The sequence below is a fragment of the Salvelinus alpinus genome, chromosome 10 (genome assembly GCF_045679555.1).
Source record: "Salvelinus alpinus chromosome 10, SLU_Salpinus.1, whole genome shotgun sequence".
In the NCBI taxonomy this organism is placed as follows: domain Eukaryota; kingdom Metazoa; phylum Chordata; class Actinopteri; order Salmoniformes; family Salmonidae; genus Salvelinus; species Salvelinus alpinus.
In genome coordinates, this window is record NC_092095.1 from 52,479,315 (window position 1) to 52,498,527 (window position 19,213).

Below are 19,213 nucleotides of genomic sequence, written 5' to 3' on the forward strand. Positions count from 1 at the left end.
CAGGCCATCCTCCAAAAGTCTTCGCCTCACTGTGCGTGCAGACGCACTCACACCTGCCTGCTGCCATTCCTGAGCAAGCTCTGTACTGGTGGTGCCCCGATCCCGCAGCTGAATCAACTTTAGGAGACTTCCTGGAGCTTGCTGGACTTTCTTGGGCGCCTTGAAGCCTTCTTCACAACAATTGAACCGGTCTCCTTGAAGTTCTTGATGACCCGATAAATGGTTGATTTAGGTGCAATCTTACTGGCAGCAATATCCTTGCCTGTGAAGCCCTTTTTGTGCAAAGCAATGATGACGGCACACGTTTCCTTGCAGGTAACCATGGTTGACAGAGGAAGAACAATGATTCCAAGCACCACCCTCCTATTGAAGCTTCCAGTCTGTTATTTGAACTCAATCAGCATGACAGAGTGATCTCCAGCCTTGTCCCCGTCAACACTCACACCTGTGTTAACGAGAGAATCACTGACGTGATGTCAGCTGGTCCTTTTGTGGCGGGGCTGAAATGCAGTGGAAATGTTTTTTTGGGGATTCAGTTAATTTGCATGGCAAAGAGGAACTTTGCAATTAATTGCAATTCATCTGATCACTCTTCATAACATTCTGGAGTATATGCAAATTGCCATCATACAAACTGAAGCAGCAGACTTTGTGAAAATTAATATTTGTGTCATTCTCAAAACTTTTGGCCACGACTGTGCACTCAGTGGCCCTACACATTGCACACCGTTTAGTTTGTCCATTTTCATCTCACACAATTTTACATGAATTTTTCAAAATGTAAAATTTCAATAGCTCCTTGGTCATGTGACCTACTGGACGCAAACAAGGTTGAGAATGTCCAATGACTACCCTACTATATTGCACACCCTTTTGTTTGTCAATTTTCATCTCACACGATTTTACATGAATTTTTCAAAATTTCAATAGCTCCTTGGTCATGTGACCTACTGACTTCAAACAAGGTTCAGAATGTCTACTGACTACCCTTCTATATTGCACACCCTTTAGTTTGTCCATTTTCATCTCACATGATTTTGCATACATTTTTCAAACTTTATCATTTCAATATCTCCTTGGTAATGTGACATGTGACCTCAAACTACTTTCAGAATATCCACGGACTGGCGGAGACGGGCGCCGTGAGGCATCCAGTGCAGTAACGCAACCGATTCCGGAGAAGCTGGCGGGAGCCCCAGGGAGAGTTCTCTTTTCTTTGTAAAGGGCAGTGCACCCTGGAATGGGTTCGCCCCAAGAGAGGGGCCCAAGCCCTGGAAAGCATTGCCGTTTCAGCGGCATCTGGTGAGCTCTCCCTGGCCCTTGAAAATCCGTGAGAGAAGGTGTAAATCTCACGCCGGGCGGTACCCATATCCGCAGCAGGTCTCCAAGGTGAACAGCCTCTGGCATGTTATAACAATGTAGGTAAGGAAAGTTGGCAAAAAAGATCTGTAACTTCGGGATAAGGATTGGCTCTAAGGGCTGGGTCGGTCTGGCTGGGGTGCGAAGCGGGGCTCGAGCCGCGGTTGGGGGAGCAGTCGCTCCGCCGCCCTCCTCTCGCCACCATTGGAAGGTCATTGTGCGGCCCATCTCGTAGTCTCTCGTGCGTGGTCTCGCAAGGGGCTGTGTGCGGGGGTTCGTCGGGGTGCTGTCCGTCAGCGGGCCGAAGGCGGACCGGTTGGGGGTTGGGTCCGGCAACTCTGGACGCGCGCCGGGCCCTCCTCGTAGATCTCCCCAGCTACGGTGCTTGCCGGCTCCACACATTGCAGGTGGGGAGGTCTCCTCTACGCTCACTAAACTTGAGGCAGAGACTAAACCCATTGGCATTGCATGGATCTGGCTCATGCCCTATGAAGTGGGGAGCAGTATCTCCAGCTTGTCTGGGGAGGGAGGCCTATATCTGATGTGGGTAGTACCATCCACGCCCATTGTTTTGCTGCGGAACCATAAAACAGACGGAAGAAGCCTAGGTTCCCACTGGGCACGGATCACTGAATGTCAACTTGATGACATTCAAAGGAACGGAACGTACCAACATGTCACGGTCACAATTTTTCCAACATCATGACACTTATTTGGAGTCTGTGGCTCAAGCGGTTTGAAAGCTATTGTCGATTATCCAACTTGAAACTGATTTTAACTCGGTCTCTGAAAATGATGGAAACTTTTGAGATGGTATTGGGTGAAACTGATCACTAATGCAGTTTACTTCTAGGATAGAGAGAAGAGAGCTTGGTTTTCATGTTCACCCAAAAGGTCAATCTAACGCATTGATACAATGCATTTTAATGTCATTGATGTCTATAGCGTCATGCAATGTTCAAAGAAGATATTATATTCAGATAGTCTACTGCCCTCATATCAGTCGTCACAGAATCCTGTCCGTGAATTGACTGAACACAGTTATTCTGCTGCTACTATACAAACTACCGGTACATTATAGAGAATAATTGTTTAATATGTTTACATTGCAATTAGAAAATGTACATTCCCTTACCCTTCTGATAAGGTGCGATATTAGAAATGCTTTAACAAACGTTATGATCAGCGTCGCGTCAGCCGCTTTCAACTTCCGCATCAGGTGATTGCGGAGGTAACTTCACTCTGCGGGTTCAGGGTTCCGCCTCTAAACTAGCTAGCTAAATAGATGGTTATCCCTCTACCCAAAACAAACGACTTTTCTTTTTATAAGACCCATTGGAATAAAGCAGCAATTCACTATTGCACTCTGCAGTAGATATTTAAGGAAACATGGCTGGACGTCTACCGGCTTGTGTAGTTGACTGTGGCACAGGGTAAGTAGCAAGTGTTAATGCTAATAGCTAGCTAACTGATTCATTGGCTTTAGCTAGATGCACCCAGACAGGGCAGAAATGTTGGGCGTGCAAAGTAAACCAATCAAGATAGCTAGCTAGTCAGCAACAACCTTAATTTTCTTAATTTCGTTTAATCCAGCCAGCAAGATGGCTAGTTAACCATTTTAGGCATTAGAAGATAGCTTGCTAGTAGCTAATTTCAATCAGGGTTCCCCACTCGTTAGACGTTACATTAGTAGTATGCATTGACTTTAATCTGTTACAAGAGTTTACGTGACTGTTTCAATTTATGGAAGCGTATAACTGGCCTAGTCCACAGACAGTCATGCCACCTTTTCGATTAGTGGTTTCCAACCTTTTTCGGTTACTGTACAACCAACTGACATTTCACTGCTCGGACTGAGTACCCCTCATGTGCATTTTACCATTATGCCTATGGTCTCATGACCATATACACCCCCTGTGGATGGCTAAGTACCCCCAGGTTGTGAACCACTGCTTTAGATCATGCATCATTAGGATCTATATAACCCACTGAACATTCTCATGCAATGCTTTTGTTGTAGGTACACAAAGATTGGATATGCTGGAAACACAGAGCCACAGTTTATTGTTCCTTCATGTAAGTATTTCGGTATCGTACAGCAGCTGGTTCCCCAAACTCGGTGCACATTGTTTTTTGCCCTAGCATTAAACAGCTGATTCAAATAATCAACTAATCATCAAGCTTTGATAATTTGAATCACCTGTGTAGTGTTAGGGCAAAAACCACCCCCTGTGGTCCCAAGGACCGAGTTTGGGAAACACTGTCAGACAGTCTTCTAATGATAATGTACCATGTTCATTCATATGTAGTCCTTGATCATGAGAATCAGTTCCTTTCCATTACACGTGAGTCATTGGACTGTACTGAGGAGTTTTGTTAAGAGCCGCGACGCTCGGTCTGAACAGTAACACGCATCGCTTGCAGTAAGATTTTGGAAGCATAAGGACCTTATCTTTCATATCAGCGAGAAATAATATTTAAAAAAATAGGGTTAGCGTTCCCACACGACCATATGTCCATGTTACAGTGCTTATTTATGGAAAACGGACAGAATAAGTTCTAAATAGCTATCTGCGTCTCCAAACACCTGCATCCTTACGTTCAGTATGACAGCCTGGTATGGGAATCTGAGAGTGAGGAGAAAAAGCAAACTAACCAGAATAGTCAACACAGCCAGCAAAGTAATTTGTCGACCACAGGCACGTTTGAGCATTCTGTTCTGTAAGGCAACCAAAAGGAAGGCACTGGCTTTTGTTGGCGACCCCCCCCCCCCCCCCCCCCCCCCTACACCCTCAGTTCGAGAGGCTTCCCTCTGTCCGGCGCTTCAGAATGCCCATGGCCAAGAATCAAATCAAATTTTATTTGTCACATACACATGGTTAGCTTCTAGTTCTGACAATGCAGTAATAACCAACGAGTAATCTAACTTAACAATTCCACAACTACTACCGTATACACACAATTGTAAAGGGATAAAGAATATGTACATAAAGATATATGAATAAGTGATGGTACAGAACGGGCTAGGCAAGATGCAGTAGATGGTATCGAGTACAGTATATACGAGATGAGTGATGTAGGGTATGTAAACATAAAAGTGGCATAGTTTAAAGTGGCTAGTGATACATGTATTACATAAAGATGGCATTCAAACATTCATTCGTTCCTTGTGCTGTTGGAATACTAAATGCAAAGTAAATTGTATCGGTTTATGTACTTATCTATCTAGTGCAGTTGAGAAAGTGGTCGTTTGTGAGTGAATCTATTAATGTCCTCTATGTTAGTGTATGCAGCATGATGGACTGACTCGTTTAAATGTGTATGATGTGAGAATGTACAGTTGAAGTCGGAAGTTTACATACACCTTAGCCAAATACATTTAAACTCAGTTTTTCACAATTCCTGACATTTAATCCTAGTAAAAAATCCCTGTCATAGGTCAGTTAGGATCACCACTTTATTTTAAGAATATGAAATGTCAGAATAATAGTAGAGTGATGTATTTCAGCTTTTATTTCTTTCATCACATTCCCAGTGTGTCAGAAGTTTACATTCACTCAATTAGTATTTGGTAGCATTGCCTTTAAATTGTTTAACTTGGGTCAAACGTTTCGGGTAGACTTCGACAAGCTTCCCACAATAAGTTGGGTGAATTTTGGCCCATTCCTCCTGACAGAGCTGGTGTAACTGAGCCGGGTTTGTAGGCCTCCTTGCTTTTTCAGTTCTGCCAACAAATTTTCTATAGGGTTGAGGTCAGGGCTTTGTGATGGCCACAACAATACCTTGACTTTGTTGTCCTTAAGCCATTTTGCCACAACTTTGTAAGTATGCTTGGGGTCATTGTCCATTTGGAAGACCCATTTGCTTCCTGACTGATGTCGTGATATGTTTCTTCAATATATCCATATAATTTTCCTCCCTCATGATGCCATCTATTTTGTGAAGTGCACCAGTCCCTCCTGCAGCAAAGCACCCCCACAACATGATGCTGCCACCCCCGTGCTTCACGGTTGGGATGGTGTTCTTCGGCTTGCAAGCCTCCCCCTTTTTGCTCCAAACATAATAATGGTCATTATGGCCAAACAGTTCTATTATTGTTTCATCAGACCAGAGGACATTTCTCCAAAAAGTATGATCTTTGTCCCCATGTGCTGTTGCAAACCGTAGTCTGGCTTTTTTTTAATGGCGGTTTTGGAGCAGTGGCTTCTTCCTTGCTGAGCGGCCTTTCAGGTTATGTCGATATAGGACTTATTTTACTGTGGATATAGATACCTTTGTACCTGGTTCCTCCAGCATCTTCACAACGTCCTTTGCTGTTGTTCTGGGATTGATTTGCACTTTTCGCACCAATGTACGTTCATCTCTAGGAGACAGAATGTGTCTCATTCCTGAGCGGTATGATGGCTACGTGGTCCCATGGTGTTGATACTGCGTACTATTGTTTGTACAGATGAACGTGGTACCTTCAGGCCTTTGGAAATTGCTCCCAATGATGAACCACACTTGTGGAGGTCTACAATTTTATATCTGAGGTCTTGGCTGATTTTCCCATGATGTCAAGCAAAGAGGCACTGAGTTTGAAGGTAGGCTTTGAAATACATCCACAGGTACACCTCCAATAGGCTAATTGACATCATTTGAGTCTATCAGAAGCTTCTAATGACATAATTTTCTCGAATATTTCAAGCTGTTTAATGGCACAGTCAACTTAGTGTATGTAAACGTCTAAACCACTGGAATTGTGATACAGTGAAATAATCTGTCTGTAAACAATTGTTGGAAAAATGACTTGTGTCATGCACAAAGTAGATGTCAAACAAGGGCACTGCGTTCATCCACCTCTGGCCTGCTCGCCTCCCTACCTCTGAGGAAGTACAGTTCCCGCTCAGCCCAGTCAAAACTGTTCGCTGCTCTGGCACCCCAATGGTGGAACAAACTCCCTCACGACGCCAGGTCAGCGGAGTCAATCACCACCTTCCGGAGACACCTGAAACCCCACCTCTTTAAGGAATACCTAGGATAGGATAAAGTAATCCTTCTAACCCCCCCCCCCCTTAAAAGAGTTAGATGCACTATTGTAAAGTGGTTGTTCCACTGGATATCATAAGGTGAATGCACCAATTTGTAAGTCGCTCTGGATAAGAGCGTCTGCTAAATGACTTAAATGTAATGTAAATGTATGTCCCAACCGACTTGCCAAAACTATATTTTGTTAACAAGAAATTTGTGGAGTGGTTGAAAAACTAGCTTTAATAACTACAACCTACGTGTATGTAAACTTCCGACTTCAACTGTATGTGTATGTGATTATTTTAATGGAAGGTGATCCCAAAGAAAAATGTCCATCCTGGATGGACAAAGTTTTATTCTGTTCTAAACGGAAAGATGGATGCCACAAATGTGTTGTCACTGAAAATTACTGTCTGCTGCAACTGTGTTAATACGCATCTTGCATTTGTGAAATTATTTTGACGTGATATGAAAGTAGAGGGATTTAAGTTTTTAGAACCATACCGCAATTGAGATTCGATTCACGTTTAGATGGAGTATTTGTTTGTTTTGGCTTCCAGAGCCAATTTACCCTTTAAATAGAAAATCCTTGGTCTATTAGGAGTAACGTTAGGCTCCTTTAGTCCATTATTTGGCTAACTCATAAGGCGGACATACTGTATGGTCATTAGTTAAATGAATCTGCTGAAAGCATTTTGGTATCGGTCCTTCCTGTTTTTCTTATCTGATTGGAGTGCTCAAAGGAAGTAGGCGAGCACGCCTAATTGATCAAATGTAAAACCACAAAGTTTGAAGTTGGCTGCCTTCCTCTAGCATTGAGTCATCCAGTGGACGCTAAATGGCAATGCTAGCTTGTTAGAGGACCGTAGACTAGTTATTCAGTGACAAATCCAAACCATTTTTGGCTATTTTCAATAATCTTAGCCTATTCCACTTGTTTTCAGTATTTGAAAGCTGTACAGACACAGCTTGAAAGGAAGCTAGTCCAGCCTATATTCAGTGATATGGCTCCATAGCAGAAGTCCCCTTGTGCCCTTGCTGACTAGAATAACGGACAAGCTTGCCAAGACCACCTGACTGTGGACTTGAAGTAGCCAGTAGATGGATGACATGCGCACTTTTAGAAGCCTGGATGGATGACGAGTAGGCCTAAACATTTAGAGGCTACGAGGAAGTAGTTGAAGGAGCAATGTTCATCGTCCGACATTATAATAATATATAATGTATGCCATTTAGCAGACACTTTTATCAAAATTGACTTAGTCATCCGTGCATACATTTTATGTACGTGTGGGCCCTGGAAACCAAAGTGCTCTTCGTAAATCTCTCAACTTTGTCAATGAAGTCACATTATTCAGTTAGTTTAAGGCCCAATGCAGCTGTTTTTATATCAACATCAAATCATTTCTGGGTACAATTTATGTAGCTTACTGTAATAGTTTTCCATTAAAATGGTTAAAAAGAAACAAAAATGGCTTTTAAGTAAAATATTATAATTCTCAAGCAATAATTTTGCTAGGACTGTTTGGGAGTAGTATGAGTGGGGATGGAAATAATAGCTGTTATTGGCAAAGCGGTTTGGAACTCTCTTTTGTTATTGGTATTACTTATTTACCGTCTTGTGATGTCACCAGGCAAGCCAAAACTCCACCCATGTAAAACCTGCTGATTAGAAGGTCCTGTATCGAATGTATTTTCAAATCAAAAGAGAATGATTGGCTCTCCCAGAAGCTTAGCTGGTGCGTAAAACACGTAAATTCAGACAAAACAAAGGGGTGTAATTGTTGAAAATGGCATATGTGACATTGATATTAGTCAAACATTTATTCCAGTGATAAAATTGACTAAAAAGCACAGTAGGTTAAATTTGGTCATTAAGTCAGTATCGTCCAAAACAGGTTTTGTGAGATTTGTGTTCAAGAGTTCGTAATGACTTACTTAAGGGTTTGGTTTTGATTTCAACAATGCCCATTACCACGGATGGATATCCAGTCGTATGGCAGAACACAGACAGCGAGACAGACTTGCCCAGCAGCACAGAGGATCGGACTTTGTTTACATAAAACAACTCGTCACAAAAATGTTTTAATTGAGAAATACTGCACCAAACACCTTAGCTAGATGTAAAACTGCGCGACTAAAAGCTCCTCGGCAGAAACGTCAACAAAATGACAGATTTCTTGAGTTATTTTACGGTGAATTCCAAACCACTCCCTCGCCCCTACCAATTCGCTCAGAAAGCATTCCGTTGTCATTTGTTGCTGACAACAAGGGAGACTTTCAGAGTTGTATTTATTTATTTCACCTTTATTTAACCAGGTAGGCAAGTTGAGAACAAGTTCTCATTTACAATTGCGATCAATTGGGATCAATGAACCCATCAACTTTAGGACACACTCGTGACTTAAATGATGCAATTCATGTTCCACATTCAAATAATAAAACGAACATGAAATTCCAAATAACAATCCCCCCCTGCCGATTTTACAAGATATAAACCTCATTTAATTTGGGAGGTATTCCATTTGTTACATGTCAAGTTTTAAATCAGATGAAAACAATGCATGTGGCATGTAATTAGGCACGCCTCTCCATTCTTTTGTATGAAATTGCGCAAACTCCAAGCATATCGCTGCGTGTGGGATACCACTTCGCTCTGGAGCATGCAGCCTTGCTGGCTTGGTCAAAATGGCTATCAGAGGGTCTAAGTAAGCCCCTACACCCTCTAATTTTCACTCACTCAGCTTTGAGACACTTGTGTATGTGGCGAGGGACTCGTGAAAGCGCCAATGTAGGGACTATGGAAGGGGGGGTTGGGATTCAGCATTGGATACCCCGCTAATTATCAAAATCCAGAAAAGAGCTGTTCTACAATTCTACAACCACCTAAAAGGAAGTGATTCCCAAACCTTCCATAACAAAACTGTCACTTACAGAGAGATTAACCTAGAGAAGAGTCCCCTAAGCAAGCTGGTCCTGGGGCTCTGTTCACAAACACAAACAGACCCTACAGAGCCCCAGGACAGCAACACAATTGGACTCAACCAAATCATGAAAAAAATAATTACTTTATACATTGGAAGGAAATTACAAAAAAAACTTAGCAAACTGGAATGCTATTTGGCCCTAAACAGAGAGTACACAGTGGCAGAATACCTGACCACTGTGACTCACCCAAAATATAAGGAAAGCTTTGACTATGTAGAGACTCAGTGAGCATAGCCTTGCTATTGAGTGAGGCCACTGTACGCAGACCTGGCTCTCAAGAGAAGCCAGGCTATGTGCACTCTGCCCACGAAATGAGATGGAAACTGAGCTGCACTTCCTAACCTCCTGCCAAATGTATGACCATATTAGAAAACAAATTCCATTTTGATAAACTCCCATATCTATTGGGTGAAATACCACAGTGTGCCATCACAGCAGCAACATGTGTGACCTGTTGCCACAAGAAAAGGGCAACCACTGAAGAACAAACACCGTTGTAAATACAACCCATATTTATGTTTATTTATTTTCCCTTCTGTACTTTAATTATTTGCACATCGATGTAACACTGTACATAGCCATATTATGACATTTGAAATGTCTATATTCCTTTGACTTTTGTGCGTGTAATGTTCACTGTTCAGTTTTAATTGTTTAACTATTTCACATGCTTTGGCAATGTAAACATGTTTCCCATGCCAATAAAGCCCTTTGAATTGATTTGAATTTAATTTAATTCATTCTGACTATTTTGAGAAAGTGGTACTGGCTTTATTCCTACGGTGTCTCATGAGGGACAAACATAAGTAACCGCCACATCGAACCACACCCCCATGACTGAAATCTTGTTTTTTCGTAATGAGCAACGGAAAAACCCATGCAGAGTCAGTGCGTTCAGTATCTCTTTAATAAAAATGTGTCTATTTGTGTACTGATTTTACAAGACGAATCGAAGTAATAGGCCTGCCGCTCATTGAGTTTCCTCTCTTGTGTTTAGCATCAGCAGTCTGCTTTCCCTATGCTTGATTTAATCAGCTCACCTGTGTAACGTTGCCTATCAGCACCCTCAAGTCATGTTTCAATCAACAATGTCCTAACCATATGTAGGCTGGTACTAAGGATTAATGGCGTTGAATCTTCCTAAACTTCAGGTATTGCCATCAAGGAGTCGGCCAAGGTTGGAGACCAAGCCCAGCGCAGGATGACGAAGGGGGTGGACGACCTGGACTTTTACATCGGCGACGAGGCAATAGACAAACCAAATTATGCAACAAAGGTACATTGCATTTTCCAGTGATGGAGGTTTACTTAAAGGGGAAGTCTGCAGTTGCTACATACGTTTTTGGACTTTAATGATATTAGTTCTTGAAGAATATAACTTCAAAATGCCTCATGAGCTTAGTTCAACTGGCATATCCCATCAGAACCGAAAATATAACTCTTGTTTTACTCCAATGTTTGTAAACAAAACATGGTGAAAACTACGTCGTTGGATGGTCGGTCTTTGCAACCATATCTCTATCTATTCATTTTAGAGCGGTTCAATTTCTTCAGCCCCATTAGTCAGCTTTTTTCCCCCGAAACAACAATGTCTGGGAGTTCGCTTTGTCATTGCCCCTTTTTAAAGTTGAAATGTAAAGTCATGCTGAATGCCTGTTAGAACTGAGTATCCTAATGGAAAAAATAATTTTGGGTGTGGTTGTTCCCCTTGTAACAGTGGCCCATTCGTCATGGGATCGTGGATGACTGGGATCTCATGGAGAGGTTCATGGAACAGGTCATCTTCAAGTATCTGCGGGCAGAGCCCGAAGACCACTACTTCCTCTTGGTACGTTCATAACATGCACGTTAGTGTGGAAAGTATGCTATTTAGTAGCAGGAACCTATGGGATTTGTACTTTTCTTTTCCACAGACAGAGCCTCCTCTGAATACCCCTGAAAACCGAGAGTACACAGCAGAGATTATGTTTGAGTCCTTCAACGTTCCAGGTCTTTACATCGCTGTACAGGTAAATCCTCTCTATGTTCTTGGTTGGTTCTATATCATCTCTTCCCTGCACCTCTTCATGTTCAAGGGTCAAGTCAAACTTGATTTTGAGTGCATTATCACAACTCTCAACACACTTCACAGAGGAAATTAGGGTGTCCGTGAAACCCCTGGGTGGATCTCAATTCTGGGTCCCTTTTCAAAACAGGAGTAGGAGTGCTGATCGAGGTTCACTCCCCTGACTATATATATAATTGTATTGATTGTGATCTAAAAGTCTAAACTGATCCTAGATTTAGCACTCCTGATCTAAGACGCTTTGCGAATACGGGTTGTCGTCATTAGTGGAAAGTGACAAGGTCTGTGTTTTCCTCCTCAGGCGGTCCTGGCGCTGGCAGCCTCATGGACCTCCAGACAATTGGGCGAGAGGACCCTGACGGGGACGGTGATTGACAGCGGTGATGGGGTCACCCACGTCATCCCAGTGGTGGGTACATTCGTTCGATCATCATTCCATATAGTTTTTACTAGAACTGGGTCATGTTTAGTAGGTAGCAAACGTTTTGAAACAAAGTGAAGCGGGAAGGTACTTCCTGAACTTGTCCAACAAGAATACATTTTCTTAATCTGCTGCAAAAGTTTGGAACAGTGTGCCCTACTGAACACTACTCGGATGTATTCTAACTATATACTATTGCTAACACATACATGGTAACATTACATTCCTGTACGAGCGATAATAGATTGTGTTGTCAATCGGTGTTGTGTTTTCTTCCAGGCGGAAGGCTACGTCATCGGTAGCTGTATAAAGCACATCCCCATCGCTGGTCGAGACATCACCTACTTCACCCAGCAGCTGCTGAGAGAGCGGGAGGTGGGCATCCCACCAGAGCAGTCATTGGAAACAGCCAAAGCCATCAAGGTACCTGCACATTTATAACTTTTTGTTCCCTACACAAACCAAAGGAAGTATTACCTGTATTATTTGTGAGCATTTCTCAGGTTCAACAGCAGAGGTCAGTATTGCTGCATCATTGAATAGAGATGTACAGTCACAGATCATGACTCCTTGTTAACTCTTTGGCATCTACCCAGTCTCTTATGTACACTCGGTTATGACTTACAATTGATAAGGATTCCATATTGTGTTCCAGGAAAGGTTCAGTTACGTCTGCCCTGACCTGGTGAAAGAGTTCAACAAGTACGATGTGGACGGCTCAAAGTGGATCAAGCAGTACACGGGCATCAACTCCATCAGCAAGAAGGAGTTCACCATCGACGTGGGCTACGAGCGCTTCCTTGGCCCTGAGATCTTCTTCCACCCAGAGGTATGATCCCATTTTCAATATACACTGCTCAAAAAAATAAAGGGAACACTAAAATAACACATCCTAGATCTGAATGAATGAAATATTCTTATTAAATACTTTTTTCTTTACATAGTTGAATGTGCTGACAACAAAATCACACAAAAATTATCAATGGAAATCAAATTTATCAACCTATGGAGGTCTGGATTTGGAGTCACACTCAAAATGAAAGTGGAAAACCACACTACAGGCTGATCCAACTTTGATGTAATGTCCTTAAAACAAGTCAAAATGAGGCTCAGTAGTGTGTGTGGCCTCCACGTGCCTGTATGACCTCCCTACAACACCTGGGCATGCTCCTGATGAGGTGGGGGATGGTCTCCTGAGGGATCTCCTCCCAGACCTGGACTAAAGCATCCGCCAACTCCTGGACAGTCTGTGGTGCAACGTGGCGTTGGTGGATGGAGCGAGACATGATGTCCCAGATGTGCTCAATTGGATTCAGGTCTGGGGAACGGGCGGGTCAGTCCATAGCATCAATGCCTTCCTCTTGCAGGAACTGCTGACACTCCAGCCACATGAGGTCTAGCATTGTCTTGCATTAGGAGGAACCCAGGGCCAACCGCACCAGCATATGGTCTCACAAGGGCTCTGAGGATCTCATCTCGGTACCTAATGGCAGTCTGGCTACCTCTGGCGAGCACTTGGAGGGCTGTGCGGCCCCCCAAAGAAATGCCACCCCACACCATGACTGACCCACCGCCAAACCGGTCATGCTGGAGGATGTTGCAGGCAGCAGAACGTTCTCCACGGCGTCTCCAGACTCTGTCACGTCTGTCACATGTGCTCAGTGTGAACCTGCTTTCATCTGTGAAGAGCACAGGGCACCAGTGGCGAATTTGCCAATCTTAGTGTTCTCTGGCAAATGCCAAACGTCCTGCACGGTGTTGGGCTGTAAGCACAACCCCCACCTGTGGACGTCGGGCCCTCATACCACCCTCATGGAGTCTGTTTCTGACCGTTTGAGCAGACACATGCACATTTGTGGCCTGCTGGAGGTCATTTTGCAGGCCTCTGGCAGTGCTCCTCCTGCTCCTCCTTGCACAAAGGCGGAGGTAGCAGTCCTGCTGCTGGATTGTTGCCCTCCTACGGCCTCCTCCACGTCTCCTGATGTACTGGCCTGTCTCCTGGTAGCGCCTCCATGCTCTGGACACTACGCTGACAGACACAGCAAACCTTCTTGCCACAGCTCGCATTGATGTGCCATCCTGGATGAGCTGCACTACCTGAGCCACTTGTGTGGGTTGTAGACTCCGTCTCATGCTACCACTAGAGTGAAAGCACCGCCAGCATTCAAAAGTGACCAAAACATCAGCCAGGAAGCATAGGAACTGAGAAGTGGTCTGTGGTCACCACCTGCAGAACCACTCCTTTATTGGGGGTGTCTTGCTAATTGCCTATAATTTCCACCTGTTGTCTATTCCATTTGCACAACAGCATGTGAAATTTATTGTCAATCAGTGTTGCTTCCTAAGTGGACAGTTTGATTTCACAGAAGTGTGATTGACTTGGAGTTACATTGTGTTGTTTAAGTGTTCCCTTTATTTTTTTGAGCAGTGTATATTGTTGTGCTTGTGTTATGTAATGTATTGTATCTAGTGCTGAGCGATTAGTGCTTTTTGGTTCGATTTATTAAAACATCACAGATTTCGGTTTTAATATAATTTTTTTGAAAACATGAAATGCGTTGTGCATTATGTGGGTCGAATACTGTAACAGCACAGAATAAAACAATTAACAATTAATAAAAGTCTCATGATGGTAGTGACTGCCCGTCACTGCTTATCACTTATAAACATTTATTTAGTGTCTTTACTTTAATAAAATATTTCAGTTGTTGTGTATATTACATTTGTTTTATTTGATGACTTTATTATTTCATTCCAAGTCATCTCATGTCTATAGAGCTGCTGTCTGACAAAATCACAATTTTGTAGTTCTTCAAATTGAATAAGGCATACTTTTATGACTGCTGAATACCGACTGTCAAACATTTAGATCATGTATATTCAGGTAGAGATACACTATATATACAAAGGTATGTGGACCCCTTCAAATTAGTGGGTTCGGCTATTTCAGCCACACCCGTTGCTGAGGTGTATAAAATTGAGCGCGCAGCCATGCAATCTCCATAGACAAACATTGGCAGTAGAATGGCCTTACTGCAGAGGTCAGGGACTTTCAACGTGGCACCCTCATAGGATGCCACCTTTTCAACAAGTCAGTTTGTCAAATTTCTGCCCTGCTAGATCTGTGCCGGTCAACTGTAAGTGCTGTTATTGAGAAGTGGAAACACCTAAGAGCAACAACGGCTCAGCCGCGAAGTGGTAGGCCACACAAGCTCACAGACTGGGACCGCCAAGTGCTGAAGCGTATAGCGCGTAAAAATCATCTGTCCTCGGTTGCAACACTCACTACCGAGTTCCAAACTGCCTCTGGAAGCAACGTCAGCACAAGAACTGTCGGGGGCTTCATGAAATGGTTTTTGATGGCCGAGCAGCCGCACACAAGCTTAAGATCACCATGCGCAATGCCAAGCATCGGCTGGAGTAGTGTCTAGCTCGCCGCCCTTGGACTCTGGAGCAGTGGAAATGTGGTCTCTGGAGTGATGAATCAGGCTTCACTATCTGGCAGTCCGACAGACGAATCTGTGTTTGGCAGATGCCAGGAGAACGCTACGTGCCCGAATGCAAAGGTCTGGGGCTGTTGTTCATGGTTCGGGCTAGGCCCCATAGGTCCAGTGAAGGGAAATCGTAACGCTACAGCATACAATGACATTCTAGACGATTCTGTGTTTCCAACTTTGTGGCAACAGTTTGGGGAAGGCCCTTTCCTGTTTCAGCATGACAATAGCCCTGTGCACAAAGCGAGGTGCATACATAAATGGTTTTTCGAAATCGGTGTGGAATAACTTGACTGGCCTGCACAGAGCCCTGACCACAACCCCATCGAACACCTTTGGGATTAATTGCAACGGCAACTACGAGCCAGGCCTAATCACCCAACATTAGTGCCCGACCTCACTAACGCTCTTGTGGTTGAATGGAAGCAAGACCCTGCAGCAATTTTCCAACATCTAGTGGAAAGCCTTACAGAGTGGAGACTGTTATAGCAGCAAAGGGGGGACCAATTCCATATTAATGCCTATGATTTTGGAATGAGATGTTCGACGGGCAGGTGTCATATGATGTACCTCGCAAAGTAACAGCTGCTCTCTGTCACATCATGACCACTCTTTCTTCTCTGTTCAGTAGCAGGCATAAAAGAAAGACTGGACAAGTAGATGCACAATGGATTATGGTCATTGTAGTTAATTACCACTTTTTTATGCACTAAACTATGTAGAATATTGGCCTGTTGGAAACTACAACTACATTGGACAGTTCAGGCTGGATCTGCATTATCTCTAGAGAAACTGTGAGTGGCATTGAGCTCACAGGGAAAAAACTGAACGAATTCAAATAATTGAGCTGACATTTCTGTTAATCACTCAGCTCTAACTGTATCATAATAACATTGGTTGTACTGTATGTGTTTTCTCCTCCCCCAGTTTGCCAACCCTGACTTCACCCAACCCATCTCCGAGGTTGTTGACGAGGTCATTCAGAACTGCCCTATTGACGTCAGACGTCCCCTCTACAAGGTACGTCTGGGGAGTTCAAGTTTTGTTTTATTTCATTCACATGACAGGCGACAAGAACATTGTGTTTGACAATAGAAAAGCAGTCCTCATGATGTACTGAAACGATAAACTTCTGCCAGATACTGAGACTTGTCTCCATCCAGAAGTTATGAGATTTAAGTAGGAGGATGAAATGTGTTTTACTTTCTAAATGATCTATTCAGGAGTATGTCGAGGTTCCAAGTGTCTATTTACCTTGTCTGTTGCTATGCAGAACATCGTGCTCTCTGGAGGCTCCACTATGTTCAGAGATTTTGGCCGACGTCTGCAGAGGGACCTGAAAAGGACAGTGGATGGCAGACTGAAACTCAGTGAGGAACTGAGCGGTGGCAAGCTGAAGGTGAGAACCGATTTACATTTGACCTAGTCAGCTGATGTACTCTATAGGAATGCTACAGCTTTATGGGTGTTGTGGCTCCTAAAATGTTCAAAATGATGTCATATTTTGCATTTCAAGCATAATCATAGGTGTTATTGGCTCAATAATAACATGTTTCATGTTTTCTTGCCAGCCCAAACCCATCGACGTGCAAGTTATCACTCACCACATGCAGAGATATGCTGTTTGGTTCGGCGGGTCTATGTTGGCATCAACTGTGAGTTCTAGAACTTAGTAACATGAGTTAACAGACAAAGATCCCTCTATCAGAGAGATCTATATATATTCTACTGATGTAAAAGCTGAAGACACACTTGGAGGCTTTGTTAGCCTTGGTTAGAATATATAATAGGAAACTTGAAAGGAAAAGTGTACACCAACAAATAATAACGGTCATTCTACTCTTTCCTCAGCCGGAGTTTTACCAAGTGTGCCACACCAAAAAAGACTATGAGGAGATCGGACCGAGCATCTGCCGCCATAACCCTGTCTTCGGGGTCATGTCTTAAAAAGGACTTCCCTCGGTTATCACTGGAGCTTGCAGTTGGAGCAGAATGGAGTGGACGGACAGAGGCACAGTTGCATTACTGCACTACGGTCGCTGCATAATCCAGCCTATTTCCAGGGCTACGGTTAAAGACAAAATACAGGAAGAGAATGACATAGAAATAGAATGACTAGATTCTATTCCTATGGAGAGTGACTCATTCATCAACTGCATCAACCAATCATCAACCAACTATCAGGCTGACAAACGGGGGGTGAATATCTATGTAAAAGAGAAGGAAATGGTGTCTTAAAGTCAAAAGAATTTTCAGAGCAATTGTGTGGACACAAAATAATGTGCAAGATAATAAAGTCAACTCATGTATGGTTAAGTATGTGCCCGACGTATGTTATTATTATGGTATCCACACGTACAGCAATTAAGTACAGTTGGATTATATTTAGTCAATAGCTCTTTTTTTCAGATGCACTTCTCTGAGTGTTCAAGGGTAGAGCTTGTTGATATTTCATATTATTGAGTTATATATATATATACAGTCGTGGCCAAAAGTTTTGAGAATGACACAAGTATTAATTTTCACAAAGTCTACTGCCTCAGTTTGTATGATGGCAATTTGCATATACTCCAGAATGTTATGAAGAGTGATCAGATGAATTGTAATTAATTGCAAAGTCCCTCTTTGCCATGCAAATGAACTGAATCCCCCAAAAACATTTCCACTGCATTTCAGCCCCGCCACAAAAGGACCAGCCGACATCATGTCAGTGATTCTCTCGTTAACACAGGTGTGAGTTGACGAGGACAAGGCTGGAGATCACTCTGTCATGCTGATTGAGTTCAAATAACAGACTGGAAGCTTCAAAAGGAGGGTGGTGCTTGGAATCATTGTTCTTCCTCTGTCAACCATGGTTACCTGCAAGGAAACACGTGCCGTCATCATTGCTTTGCACAAAAAGGGCTTCACAGGCAAGGATATTGCTGCCAGTAAGTGCACCTAAATCAACCATTTATCGGATCATCAAGAACTTCAAGGAGAGCGCTTCAATTGTAGTGAAGAAGGCTTCAGGGCACCCAAGAAAGTCCAGCAAGCCGCCAGGACCGTCTCCTAAAGTTGATTCAGCTGCGGGATCGGAGCACCACCAGTACAGAGCTTGCTCAGGAATGGCAGCAGTCATGTGTGAGTGCATCTGCACGCACAGTGAGGCGAAGACTTTTGGAGGATGGCCTGGTGTCAAGAAGGGCAGCAAAGAAGCCACTTCTCTCCAGGAAAAACATCAGGGACAGACTGATATTCTGCAAAAGGTACAGGGATTGGACTGCTGAGGACTGGGGTAAAGTCATTTTCTCTGAATCCCCTTTCCGATTGTTTGGGGCATCTGGAAAAAAGCTTGTCCGGAGAAGACAAGGTGAGCGCTACCATCAGTCCTGTGTCATGCCAACAGTAAAGCATCCTGAGACCATTCATGTGTGGGGTTGCTTCTCAGCCAAGGAAGTGGGCTCACTCACAATTTTGCCTAAGAACACAGCCATGAATAAAGAAGGGTACCAACACATCCACCGAGAGCAACTTCTCCCAACCATCCAGGAACAGTTTGGTGACGAACAATGCATTTTCCAGCATGATGGAGCACCTTGCCATAAGGCAAAAGTGATAACTAAGTGGCTCAGGGAACAAATCATCGATATTTTGGGTCCATGGCCAGGAAACTCCCCAGACCTTAATCCCATTGAGAACTTGTGGTCAAACCTCAAGAGGCGGGTGCACAAACAAAAACCCACAAATTCTGACAAACTCCAAGCATTGATTACGCAAGAATGGGCTGCCATCAGTCAGGATGTGGCCCATAAGCTAATTGACAGCATGCCAGGGCGGATTGCAGAGGTCTTGAAAAAGAAGGGGCAACACTGCAAATATTGACTCTTTGCATCA

General features: G+C 43.4%; 1 protein-coding gene across 1 annotated transcript; it reads left to right on the plus strand.

The window, feature by feature from the left end:
- Positions 1-2,534: 2,534 nt before the first annotated feature.
- LOC139532232 (actin-related protein 3-like) lies at positions 2,535-17,653 on the plus strand. The gene is made up of 12 exons (XM_071329601.1): positions 2,535-2,792; positions 3,380-3,435; positions 10,509-10,633; positions 11,075-11,185; positions 11,271-11,366; positions 11,724-11,831; positions 12,123-12,266; positions 12,499-12,672; positions 16,265-16,357; positions 16,611-16,736; positions 16,909-16,992; positions 17,189-17,653. Exons 1-12 carry the CDS (start codon positions 2,749-2,751, stop codon positions 17,282-17,284), a joined length of 1,257 nt encoding a protein of 418 aa, XP_071185702.1. The 5' UTR covers positions 2,535-2,748; the 3' UTR covers positions 17,285-17,653.
- Positions 17,654-19,213: the final 1,560 nt, after the last annotated feature.